We start from the raw sequence: 13,759 nt of genomic DNA, 5'->3' as shown, positions 1-13,759 counted from the left end.
CACTATTATGTCTCAGTGTATTTACCAACAAACTTGAATGAAAATGTGTGCATTGGCCAGTTTGTATTTTTTCAATTATTTTTTTTAAAAAGACTTGTCTCTACAAACATTTCCATATTATACTGCTATTATACTTTAAAAAATAGTTATCACATTGAATACTTACTGTTACTTTTAGACAAACTCATTTTCTTACAAAAAAGCAGCCAGGCTTATACTGGAAATCTCTGCACTCAACTTTTACCCAGCCATCAGACAAAACCTTTTAAAAATTCCACTCACAGGCAGTAGGAGTAATTCTATAGCCTTGATCAACAAATATTGCACAGTGGAAATACAGTGCTTACATTTTCTCTTTGCAATCTAGGACCATAAGTTAGGTTGTCTTCCAAAAGGAAAGAAAGCAGTCAAACTTGTTCTATTTTTATGGTACAGAAAGCTTAGTAAGAATTCACCTCCTCGTCATTATTTGCTTTCTCTTTCTTCAGCATTCCTTTCAGCCACAGGGAACAGAAAATACAATTAATATCCCACCTTGTCATACTTGTCTGTATTAATATAGCATCTACAGATCCTAGGACCCATCAACATACTCTTCAAAAAGGATGGTCTCTGCTCTCTGTTCAGAATAAGCCTTTTTGGATTAACAAAGCTATACTCCTCAACAGAGCAAGATGAGCAGAGAGAGATCTAGTCCCTAAGTTCCACTTTACAAATTGTATTCACTTATTTTTGGAGTCGACAACAATCTCACTACTGTTAAGTCAGTAGCATGGAAGAAAATAGTTAAGGTCATTCTATTTACCAAGCCAAAACTTTGGAATTGAGACCTACTTAGCCTTTTATTTCTTATTTATAATTGCAACACAAAAAGAAATTTTAAAATACATCTGACATTCAAATCCTGACATTCACTATTCACCCTCTCTCAGACCATCACACTATTGTTGTTCTTTGAGAGCATCAATGCCAAGTAAAAACATGAGCTTTTTCTTATGGCTTTTGTGAAAGATTTACAGCTCAGATAGCTGCATCTGTTCTTCTGACCTGAATTGAGCTGCTTGATAATAAATTCAATCTGTCGGATCATCTCTGCATTTCCTTCCTTGATAAAGCAGCGCAGAATTTCTTCCATTCCCTGGATTTGATGGAAAACATTGCTAGATTAGTATTTCATGTGACCAGAATGACAGTTTTGTTACCTAAAATGCCATTGTTCTGTCAGGAAAAACAAAGGTAGTGTGAAACAAACCACTGTGTCCAGCTCTGAGAGCTCCATTTTGTCCCATACACTTTTCAAAGCAAAAGAAATATGCTGTCTAGATTGCATCTAGGTTTCAATATGGAAATATCCATAAAGAACAGCAATTTTTACAACAGATCTGCTGTTTCTGCCTTCTGAATTCAGTACGTAGTAGTCAACAGCAAAGGGCAAATTTGCATTCACAGAGACAACAGTGCAAGGTACTGAGAAGAAAAAAGCAGGACTGGCTTTGACCTTCCCTTAAACAGTTTCTCTCCTTATAGGCTTGATGCTGTGTCTTTAATAATTTACTTCCAGTCCTCTGTGCTTAGTGAGGTAAAGCATCTGACAACAATTATGTTTGCATAACTCTCTAGGTTAATCCTTAAGATATAAAGATACCGTGATATCCCAGGAAGGGCTTCCTCAAATCCAGAAGTCAAAACATATGTGTTACCATCAGATGAACTTTCATGGATCAGTTCCTAGTTCTGCTAAAACCTTCCTCCTGCTGCCTCTCCCTGCTAACCATCTCTCCACCAGGCAGAAACAAAAACAGCAAGAGGAACTCACCCTCTCAGTAGCTATTCACTGATGCTGAATGAGTTAAATAAGGGGAAGAAGAAGCAAGTCAGTCGAAAGCATCTGGGCCATATCCAGTTTATGAAAATGGACAACATTATACTAAAATAAAACATTTAGTTTATAATTTAGACAGAATTCTTCTCAATTCAGGGGCACCACTTCTAGGAAAAGACCAGCAAACATGGCAAAAGTGTTTTGAGACATGCATTCACACCTGCTTCTTGTGGTTTCCTTTCTCAAATGCCACGGCTCCTACCTCACAACACTGCTGCACACTGTTCAATGGCTACCTGTGTGCATGCCATCTTTGGCATATGTGTTCTTGGGCTATGATCTTTGTGCTATGCAATGCAACTTTTCTTACCATTGCCCTGGCTTCTTCCCGTACAGAAGGGATAGCAAGAATGCTGTACAGTGCTCCATTCACATATGGTTGTATCTAGGAGGAAAAACAGTAATAACTCTAAGAAAGACATTCATATCACTTGACTATATGCAAAATTTAAGAAAGAAAGTACAGAACAGGTATGTTCATAGAGTTTAAATAGGCTAGCCTGCACTTGAAAAAAACTCCCATTTGGGAAGCAATGAGCTTTTAGGATGCAAATACACTGTGATATGGTTGATCTAAATCAATACTGCTGCATGCAAATTTTCCCACCACCCTTTCTAAAAATGTACTATTCCAAATTAACCTAGCTCTCCACATACCCCCCCACTATTCCCCCCCAAAAGGGGTGCAAAACAAAGCAAAACACAGAAATGCAGAAAAAGAACAAATACTAGTGGCAGTACAAAAAATAGGACGAAGAACAGGGACAAGACTGTCAGCATGAACTCAAGACTGGTGTCAAGCTTTGTAGCCATAAACATAAAAACTGTAGGATCTTAAAACATCCTCCAACTCTGCTGCCTGCTACTGTACCTCAACAGAGGGGAAAAAAAACCCAGCTATGAAAGCTCCATATTAAGGCTATTGAAAGCCACCAGATGTGTCAAGCAAGTTTTACCCTTTTTTTTTGGCTAGTGAGTCTTGCTGCACTAACATGTCCAGGCATCTTCTGTCTATACTCTTGAAAAAATTAACAATGAGCTAAACTGGGAGCAGGGGAAGCAGGGAAAGATAAGGGAGTGGGATTTACACAAGGATTTCACAGCTTCTCAGAAAGGTTTCCTGGCACCCAAAAGCATTGCCTTCTGCCTTCAACTTTGATAACAGAACTTCTATCAGCTGTGCTGGTACAAACTAGACTGTAAGAATCCACCTTCTGAGAGAAATTTCAAGGCCATTCTAAGGCACAAACTTGATAGCATTTCTAAATATTTCAGTCTAGAAACTGGGATGTTATTTGGTATACATGTTGTATTAACTCTCATCTTCATAAAAACAAAGGTAGCAAAACAATAGTATAAAGGTATGCCAGGTTTCATCTTAATCGAAACAGTGCAGCTAAAGAACTAATCTTTGTCTTCTAATAAATTAATAAAATGCAGAGTAAACACTTTATTCAAATCCAGTCTCTATTTTCAATTTAAGTGATAAACAAAAAAACCTGATGATAAGAAAATTGTATATAAATACGAGACACCAGAGTTTATATTTTGTTGCAGCTTGAACAACCATCAAGAATCAGTCAAGAATACCCTGGTAAAAATTCTGCCTCTATTATTTCAACTTCATACAATATTTTCTCACATTTTTTTCCTGGTTTGAATTTTATTCCTTGGTTAAAGAAATGCCACTTTGCAGAGACAGATAAGTAACACTTTATATAGCAGACAAAAGATACCAGAGTGATGTGTTGAAAAGCATCACTCTTTAGGTAGAAATACTTAATAATTTTAATAATTTTTCTCTCAGGTCCTTTCATTGCTAGTGTGTCTGGAGACAGAAAAGAAACTTGAATCACAAGAGGGTTAAATGCCAGGTTAAATGAAGTGGTATATAAAAAGACATGAGGGATTGAATGTCACAGTTGTACTTCCTTCTCATAATATTCCTTAAAAGTACCAGCAAATTTCCTTCTTTGCACCTGATGTTTTGCATAATGGCTGACATCACACATTGTTCATCTAATGAGCTGGTTTAGCCTGAGATGATTTGGTATGAGATGACATTTAAACAATATCAGAAACTACAATCAAGAAGACACATGGATTGCATGATAACCATGCATCTAAAAGAATCACTCTTAGCTGCCAACATTTCTTAGAGAAAGACAATTATGTCCAGAAGGACCAGTGTCAAATGAAAAAAAAAAAAAAGACAATTGGGAATTTCAGGAAAATTTCACACACCTTAATAACATGAAGGTCTAGTGAGAGAAACAAAACTAATTTACTTTTTTCTACTTCTTACTTTCTTGCTTTTTAAAATATTTTTTTTTCTTGTCACCTTTTCCTTAACCCAAAGTTTGCTGTACAACTACCTCATGATTCTCATGGCCAAGAAGATCAGAGAGAACTTTGAGCACATGGTTTGCAATCCTTGCACACATTTTCTTCCCTGCAAAGGGTGAAAACATAAGTATGCTTGAAAAAATGTAACAGATCAGAGCAAGCTGCTTACTTCTTAAAATCTGTACTAAATATCATTTACACAGAGCAATACTGTTCCTTGTCCTGGCCAACTGCTGCTCAGCTGAAATCAGTGGAGTTACTCTGGATTTATACAATTGCAATCTTGGACAGGATGCAACGCAAAGGGATATTAAAATCTTTAACAAACATATTATTTTGCTTATGGCAAGCAATCAATTTTTCACCACTACCTTAATTTCATTTTTAAAAGGAAACTTATTCAGCTTCTTTAAAGTCTCTTGAACATAGACAGGACCTTATTTTACTGTGGGGAGTAGAAGTGAAACAAAGCATGCAAGTATTTCACTCCCTAGGTGAAGGTTAAGCCTCTTGCTTAACTCAGTTCTGAAGTTTATACAAACAAATCTCTTCCACAAGTAAAAATTGTCCTTTGAAAAGTGCACTTGGAATGTAGGAATTGCAGTCCTCAGATATAGTCAAGAAAAATCAGTCAAATCTTAGAGGGTTCTACTAATCAACTGTTTTCTTAGTTCTTTAGATTTTGGTCATGCTTCCAACTTCCACAGCCTGGGATTCTTGGGAAAGTGATGTGTTCAAAACATTGGTTATAACACTGGTTATATCCAATTATAACACTGATTATATCTCTGTTCATCTCTGCAGTCCCTGCTACTAATTATAGCCACTTAAAAATCCAGGTATATCAGAAAAAGAGATTCACAATCTTCCCTAGCCATTTCTTGGAATAAGGTTGTAAGTCAAATGTAAGACACCTGCACTCCGTAGACAGAGATTCATGAGCAAGGCAACAGAATACTCCAGTGTGTAATCAGACAGGCAATCTGTATCTGTTAGAACATCAACCAGCCAGAAAATCAGCCCATCTCTGATCATTGCTGACTGCAGAGCACGCCTAGGAATAAAAAACAAAAAACCCACAAAAATCAGACCACATCATCAACAGCTTTAGTGTGCATTTGTAGTGAACATAAGAACATTTAAACTCTACTACTTCATCTACCTGCTATAAACTAGCTTGCTAACAAAAAACCCCAAACCTACCCATTTTGACAGAATCAATTAAACAAAGTCTGACAAAACTGAAGATGCAGATTCCCACACAGTTAAAGAATTAAAACACTGTTGGGTGTGTTGGGGTTTTTTGGTTTTGTTAAACCTGAGCTAAGTTTCTTCATTGTTTTCTACAGCTTCTAACTCCACTTAAAGTTGCATTTTCAATTGTCTTTAAATTGGTTTAAAAAGCCAGCTACACACAACAGATCCATAAAACAAATTAACTACTTCTGCCATAGGCAGTCATAGCACTTCTGAATGGTTTATTTGACAAATAAGATTTTTGCTTTAATCTAGAAATTCTCTAGAAATTCTTAATCACTCTTTTTTCTAGAAATTCTTAAATCACTTATTCTTTTAACTCTGTCTGTAGTCAACCTCAAAGGCTATACTAAATAAATTGCTAGGTGATCAACTTTTATCCCCTACAGCAGAAAGTCTTTTCTTTACAATACAAAAAGAAGTATATAATGGTTGAAAGATCTTACTGAAGAACACTGTTTTTAATCATATTATTTCCAATGGGCTGTAAGTCTAAGTTACAAAGGTCAAAGCAGGTGTTTTCCTGGTCTTAGTACTTGGATTACTTCTGAAAGCTCATATGCTTTCTCAGTTCTGAATCCTGTAGTAGGCCAACAGCATGAAGGGAGGAAAAGAAGGCAGCATCTGATCACATATTAAAAAAATCACAAATTTTCAGTAGTTTAGTGCAGAGGCCCCAAAATCAATCTGATTGTGCTATCAACAACTGCTTTAATAGAAAATTGATTTTCTCTAAGATTGATTTAGGAGTTCAAGCTGTAGGGTATGAAGATTTATTCTTTCATCTGAAATACATATATATACTACAATATCAGGAAACAGTCTGGAATTTTACCCAAAGCATATTTACATGTTATTTACCAATACAAGTTCAAAATGAGACAAATCCAAAAGCAGCCCTCATTCTTCAACAAGCCCAAACAAATAAAAATCCAACAACACAAAAACCTAACACTTGCAGCCTTAATTTAGAAGAAACAAGAATGAAAATAACAAGAGTTAAACACATCCATCTACCTTCTTACATTTAGTTAACTATTCAGGGCTGAATACTCTTCTTGAGTACGTGAAAAATGTCCCTAGATCATATTAATTTTATTAATGGGAGCAACATGATGTCCTTTACTGCTTCTGCATGATATTTCTTTTATGGTGGAAATTTGAGTCAGATTGCTAAAGCAAAAGTAAGAAACAAGACAGCCCACGCATAGACAGCTCCAGGAAAGAGGATCAACAGGATGAGGATGAAATCCCTGAGAAATGTTTGCAGAACAGATAGTGAAAACCTTATGTTTTGGAATGTAATGAAACTTTTTTCTATGTAGGACCTTCAGAACTTTCTACATTAAGTTTTTCACTTTTTGCAATTAAGGAATACCCACAAAGTACACAAGTCTATCGTAGATGTGCATTTACTTGAGTCTTGACAGCTGGTAGGAAGTCAGGTTAATTCCATTAGCAAAACTGAGTTCTCCATAATAAATGACACTGTTTTCATCATTCATCTGAGGATCTGATGATTGTTATGGGAAAATAAAGTGCTCTTCTTTCCTCCCTGAACAGAGCCTATCTAGCCTGCATTTCCTCTCCTGCTGTCACCACTACGTGCTGTGCTTTCATCACCTGAGGCTGAATTTCTGCAGAGCCCCCAGAACATTCTCCCATGTAAGGGAATCCTTGTCTTCAGCTTTCAGCCTCTCCTCCAGCATTTGCAGCAACGTTGGGTTCTGAGAAAGGTAGACACGACCTGGTGCAAAAAGTGATGAAAGAACAGATGCTGAGATACCAGCTTATGACAGAACAGCTCCCTCTCCTTGGAAAAGTAAGCAAGACTGGCCTCAGTTTCTTCTTGACAAGCCACAACCTTGTGCCAAGACCCAAACCAACCTGCACAAACGGGTTATCTGGCAGACCAGTTGCATTCAGTTCAGCATAAGAGAACCCCACCTGCCAAGTTAGTGCTACATAGAATCCACTAACCCTCTCCAGCACAAGATTCTTGATCTATCATGGTTTTATATACTCTAGGAAAATGAGAGATGTCCAGAGAGCTCAAGAAAGTTAGGCATACTACTGCTATTGACTTTGAATGGGATTTCAGTTCCTAGAAGCAGTTAGCTCCTCAAGTGGCACCAAACTGAGGACTAATTTGGGCTAGGCAGGGATATGCATATATATGCGAGCAAAGAGCAGTGAGGCACAAGGATTTATTCAGATGAGGACCAAGAAGGTGTAAGGGCATTCTAGTAGCAGGTCAGCCTACAAGATGCTTCACTAATGGAGATTGTTTTTAACTCATGAAGAGACTGAAGACCATATTAAAGTATGTGGGAGTAAACTCCCACATAGACCAAAAATCATCAAAAGAAGTCAGAAATGCTGAATATACAATGTGAAAATGAAAACTTCTCAGATATTAAAAATCTGTTTTGAATGCGTGTAACAAAAGATGCTGAATCCCTAGAAAAAGGGGTGCAAATAGGGTTCCAAGGCTCTAAATTTCTACATGCAGAGACATGCACTTGAGAGGTACCTATAAGCCTTATTTGAAAACACTTTTTTTGGCAGCAAATCTCTTACCTTCTGCCAGTGAAGCAAAAGCATTGATGAGCCTTGCCGTATACTGTCTGACTACCTCACTCTTAGAGTGTAATAATTTGAGAACACTTCTCTGAAACAGAAAGTAAACACAATAAAACCTCACCAGGCAAGAAAAAAAAAAGTTAGCCTGCTTTAAAAACTTCACTAAGTCTTCACAGTGAAAAAACTTCAAATGCATATTGATGTCTAAAATAATGACAATGTGATGATCCTTTATGGAAATAAACTAGAAATATTACATATAAATTGGAGGAAAATGCTTTCCAGCTGACCTGACAGTCACTGTGGCAGTCAAGGAGGTCATTACTGATGTAGGCTTGCAGGACAGTGTCCCTCTGTTCTCCAGGGTATGATGTTGTCAAGCGCTACAATAAATAACAACATAAATAAACCAGTCAAATAAATAAATGGTAATGTGAATTGAGACCACTGAAGATTTTAAAGGTGCTGATACCCCATAGCTGAGAAATCCTTTCTCACGGGGAGAAGGAATTCAACCTCAGTGATCTAAGGGAAAGAGATTAAATTAAATGAACTGACTTGACCTCAGCTCAGTGACCCTCTACAAAACTATTACCTGGGAGCTGTCATCACTATCCATACAGGAAGGATAAAGCATTGCTTCCCATGAAGTTAAAAAGCCTGTCCAACAGATACAGATGTGTTGTTTTTCTAAAACAGCTGAGACAGAATACTGGGCTAGAATCACCACTGGTCAGGCCCAACGGATATTTTTTTAAAGTGAAAATGGACACTGAAGCTTGATCAGAATTCCACTGTTGCCATCTTTCATGTCTGCCACTTTGAACCCATCAGCTTCCTTTTCAGCAGGAAAATGTATCTTCCTGTTGTCACCTTTGTTTCTTTTCCTGAAATATCACTACATTCTCTGAGTCAAACAGAATGTCAATGTCTTGATTATAAAGGAAAACTGGTGATTAGAGTAAAATATTTCTTTGATAGAGCAATACTTATTAAATCTAAAATAGGGCAATACATGGAAAAAGGAACTATCTAAACCAACAACAATTTCCTTGAAAACTCGTTAGACTTTACTTTCACTGAGTATCCCAGGAATTCCTATCTAGCCTTCCTCAGAGAGTACTGTTACAAACACAAACCTACTACCTGGGCTTTCCTCATCACCTTAAGAGCCTCAGGAAGCTTCACTATCAACAAGCAAAGTTGCTTATATAGCTCATCTGACCACTAGAACAATCAGCTTGCACACAAGACGAATTTTAATTCTTGGCCCCTCCAGAAGAGATCTATGCCTCTTTCTACTGAGGCCACCTCCCTTACCCAGCGCAGAGCCTGCAGCAAGAAGGCCTTGAGACGATCATTCCCGGTAATCAAATCTTTCTTCAGCTTCTCATAATCCAAAGAGGGCAACAATGGCACATCCTGCACCTTCCTACAACACAAACGGGAAATACATTAATCAGAACTCTCTCTTCTGCAGCTGATGTTACTGAGGTGAGAAGAGCCAAAACAGGAAGTGTGCTTCAGGAAAAGAGCTTCCACATTTTTACACCTTTGTTGCTTCTATTACCATTACCATGTTAGAACAACAGACTTTTAAAACTTGGACATATATTTTTTTTACCCTCTGTGCAGCTTATTTATATGTGACTTGCAGACACAGAACTCTGACAGCTGGCCAAGTGATGATCTGAGTTTTTTAGTGGCACAAAACAGTACAGTAACATCACTTTTTGTCCTGTGTGGACCACAAGGGCATGAGGGCAGCAGCTTGTGGCTCTTAGCACATGGTTATAAACAGACATAGTAATAAGTTGCAGCTCCAACTTCACCTCTAAGCCCTCAAGCACACAGAAATATCTTCTCCAAGGCAAAGGTGGGAGGCTAAATGGATTTTTACAAGATGGACTATGCAGGCTTAACTTAATACTTAATATAGCACCATTCCCCATGCACCAGTATTATCTTGCTATTTTGAGTTTTAATACTGCAATAGAAATTTCATTTAACAAAACTGCTTGAAGTAAATTCTTTATTTAAATATTAAATTTATTCCACTCAAATTTTTTTACTTCTATCTTCCTAACCTACCACTTATCTTACCCTCCCTCCTTTTCTCTGCAGATATGAATGAAGCTCAGCAATAAATACTTACGCAGGCGCTATAGATGCTCTTAACATGGTGGAAGCCTGAATCAGAAGGAAAAAAAAAGAAAAGAAAAACAAATCACAAAAGATTAATCCAAATTTCACACCAACAGTATTACCAATGAGGTCCACAGAGAATTATCTTGCTTAGGTTCTACAGTTGTTTCCTATAAAACCCTTGTTGCAAAATAGATACACAGCTAAAGAAAGAGACAGCTTCAGTGTTTATCTTTCTTTTACCTTACAGTGTTTCACAGGCAAAAAACCTCTTTTATTATCATATGAATATGTTATCTTCACTGTCATACTCCAAAAATTACCTACTTGAGGTATTTTAAAAAAATAAAGACAAAGGAAAAAAAGTGCATAGAAACAGCCACCTGAAGCCCATGGAGGAAGATTAAAAACTTGCTAAATACTTTTATTGACTTAAAAAATGTTCATATCTTAAAGTTCCAATATTTCACTGGAGACCAAGCACAATATACTGAATCCAAATTTGCTACAATTCTTAGTTGCAACACTGAGTGTCTGCTGCTACTAATATACGACCCTATATGCAACTATTAATAAGGAAAGAAATACTATGTATTCTGGTATGGATAAAACCAATCTGGAACAGCATCCAAGTTCTCAGTGGTCCTACCAAGGATAAGTTCAATTTAAGGCTGGATATTTCCTCTCTGCAGCAGTGTCACATGGAGCATATGCAGGCACCACTGCTGAAGAAGTCAAAACTTAAAAGGATTAACACTATATAGAAGTTCCATATAACAGTTGTCTGCTTCAGTAAATATTTTTTTGCTAGAGCTAATTGTAGGTGAGCCAAGAAGCAGCATTTCTGGCATAAGAGTGCCACATATAATGCATTCTGATATCAACTGCATGTCATATTCACAGATTATTCTGAGTGGTCTCTTTGTGTTGACCTCTCTACTCACTTTCTAAAACAGTTTATCATTACCACTTATGCCTGTAAAACCTGCCTTCTCTTCTAACCTAACCTCTTTCAGTGGGAGCTATATAACTGATGTCTATTTTCAGATTTATAACTGAGGGATTTAGGAGACAAAAAAACCCCACAAAATACCACAGAGAATATTGAATTACACCAGCTGAAATATTCCTGAACATACCACCTCATGGCTATGCATCCTTCCTAATACAAGGAACTCCTCTCTTGGATGTGAAATAAGCTTATATGCACATTAGAAAGCATTTTATATAATGTTTAAGTCAATGAATGACTTGCACACAACAATGAGGAGGTCATACACTTCAAAATTAACCTGTCTTGACAGCAGTTCACAAATCAGTTTATTCTGCACAGGAAAAAGTTTTTTCAAAGTTTCACATCCACCTAAACTGTTTTCCCCTCATTATTTGTATTGACTTTTCTCAGCACTTTTTGATACATATAAAAAGTTAACTTCTGTTTAAACAAAACTGTTTTCCCAGTCAAAAATATATAATCTTGTGAGCAGTGAGATCACAAATTATTTGTTACCTTCCTCAGCACTCTCCTCCATTAAAGGAAACAGGGAAAAAATTACTGTAGTATATTAAAACAAAAGAAATCACGGAGCTCTTGAAGATGATCACACAAAGAACAATAGTGAGAAAAGGACTGGAACAAGTCATGAAGAGTAAATTAATGTATATACAAGCTTCCAGCAGCTCAGCAAAGTCTTTTTACTCCCTTAGGAAGAAAAACGTGCTCCAACCAAAATCTAAGTAAAGGATATATAACTGGTAAAGTTACACGCATCACCCTTCCACACAAATAAAACTTTTTGGCAAGTGTATGATTTTGCAAGCTTTTATAACTTTCAAACTACAGAAACTTTAACTGGAAAAACATTCAGATTTTAAAAAATTATTCAGATCTAGCATGCCCATTAATTCCCAAATTACTTTTTAAGCTGGCAGCTGGAGCACAGAAAAGCATTTAGTACAGTTTGGCTGAGCACTCTACCTACTCCAAAAAAAGCACCAGCTGATGAGGCAGACCCTACACTGGAGCCCCAAGGGCAAGACCACCAATGGAAAACCTTGTTCAGTACACACTTTCCTGATCAGAACCAAGTTTAGCAGTCTTGACCCCTTGAGAGGAGGAAGCTCTCTCAGGTTTTTGGTGTTTCTGGGAAAAAATAAGGATGCAGAGTTCATATTATGTCAGGTTCAATGAGGCAAAACAGAAACAGGAAGACTTTTTCAGGGTTACTTTGTCCTTCACTACACCTTCATTTCTGAATTTGATTATGGTCAGCACCACTGATAAGAAGGAAGAATACAAACTGTGTTACAGGCAGAGAATGCATTTTTTCACCTCCCTCTATATGATTGCATTAGCCATAAGTAAGCTAATCTGTGTCTGTCCATTATGAGTAAGTCATTGGCTTGAGCCTCAAGACACACTTCTAGTCCTGATTTAGCTACTGAAAGAAGACTGAATTTAAACATGTCATTTCCCACCTCTGAGCCTCAATTTTTCTCATCTGGAAAGCAGATACAGACATCAGTCTCTTGAACAACTTGGTTCCTGAAATCTACCAAAGCATGGCAGCATGCAAGCAAGACATAAAAATTGTTTTGTAATTAAACAACTGAATGCGCATGGTACAGCCACCATAAACAGAAACCCAAGAGATTTAGTGTCTGATTATGAAAGAATAATTCTGCAAAATAAGTTAGCACCTGACACAGTATGGCAATAACTCTAGTACAAGTATTTTTCTTTACAAGTATTTTGGAATTTATTTAGGCCTCTATTTTAAGTAATTTTATAAGAACAGGGACTGCAGTAGAATATTGCTAGAGAATAATATTTCTTCATAGGGTACTTTTTGCCAGCTAGGCAACCCAGCAACTCTCCTGTGGCTCAGGGGGCTATGATTTCAGGATCTGCACTACTTTGTGTCAGACAGCTGAGGCACTCGTGAAGCTCACAGCCATGATCCCTGCTGAGGGATACTCAATCTGTTGCTAAATGGGTCTTCTGACATACACTCAGTTTAATTTCCAAATAAGGGATCCATATACAGTACCACTGTGGGAGTGCTGATCCCACAGTTTACATCCAGACTACACTCCTTCCACAGACTCTCAACTTTCAACCTTTTTATTCATGTTTTTAAAGAGGAAAGACACGTGGCACCTTGAATCCTCAGAGCTCTACTACCATGCCAGCCTTTCTCACAAGCAGGGAAGGGTAAATGCGCATTACAAATTCCCTGGCAGGGAAGCAAATACACTTGACAGCCTTTGGCATTTCACTAGGTAGTATTTATTTGTTTCTTTCAATTTCTCCTCTTCAATATGCATCTGAGATGTCCCAATCTCAGAATATTTACCCAGTTTATTCTCTTGACATAACCTAACCCCAAAAAACTGTTTAGATCCAGTTCATGACTTGTGCATTAGCTTTAACAAAGGAAAACCACAGCTCAAATACAGCTGGGTTCTACAAATCAGCTCTTAGGCTTAATTACATCAGTACACTGGCTTAATTCAAGACATATAGTCTAGCCTGTGCAAAAAGGT

At 37.3% G+C, this 13,759-nt stretch overlaps 1 protein-coding gene across 1 annotated transcript in view; it reads right to left on the bottom strand.

Moving 5' to 3' along the window:
- Positions 1-13,759, bottom strand: part of ARMC9 (armadillo repeat containing 9) — a 53,184-nt gene that overhangs the window by 18,377 nt on the left and 21,048 nt on the right. The window contains 9 exon segments of the mRNA XM_030455840.1: positions 1,048-1,138; positions 2,193-2,267; positions 4,258-4,334; positions 5,143-5,282; positions 7,109-7,232; positions 8,066-8,156; positions 8,359-8,451; positions 9,389-9,500; positions 10,224-10,258. Coding sequence (XP_030311700.1) covers positions 1,048-1,138; positions 2,193-2,267; positions 4,258-4,334; positions 5,143-5,282; positions 7,109-7,232; positions 8,066-8,156; positions 8,359-8,451; positions 9,389-9,500; positions 10,224-10,258 — 838 coding nt within the window.

Source organism: Calypte anna, chromosome 9, assembly GCF_003957555.1.
Source record: "Calypte anna isolate BGI_N300 chromosome 9, bCalAnn1_v1.p, whole genome shotgun sequence".
NCBI lineage: Eukaryota > Metazoa > Chordata > Aves > Apodiformes > Trochilidae > Calypte > Calypte anna.
Note: the sequence above shows the minus strand (reverse complement) of the source record. Positions and strands in the feature narration are given on the sequence as shown.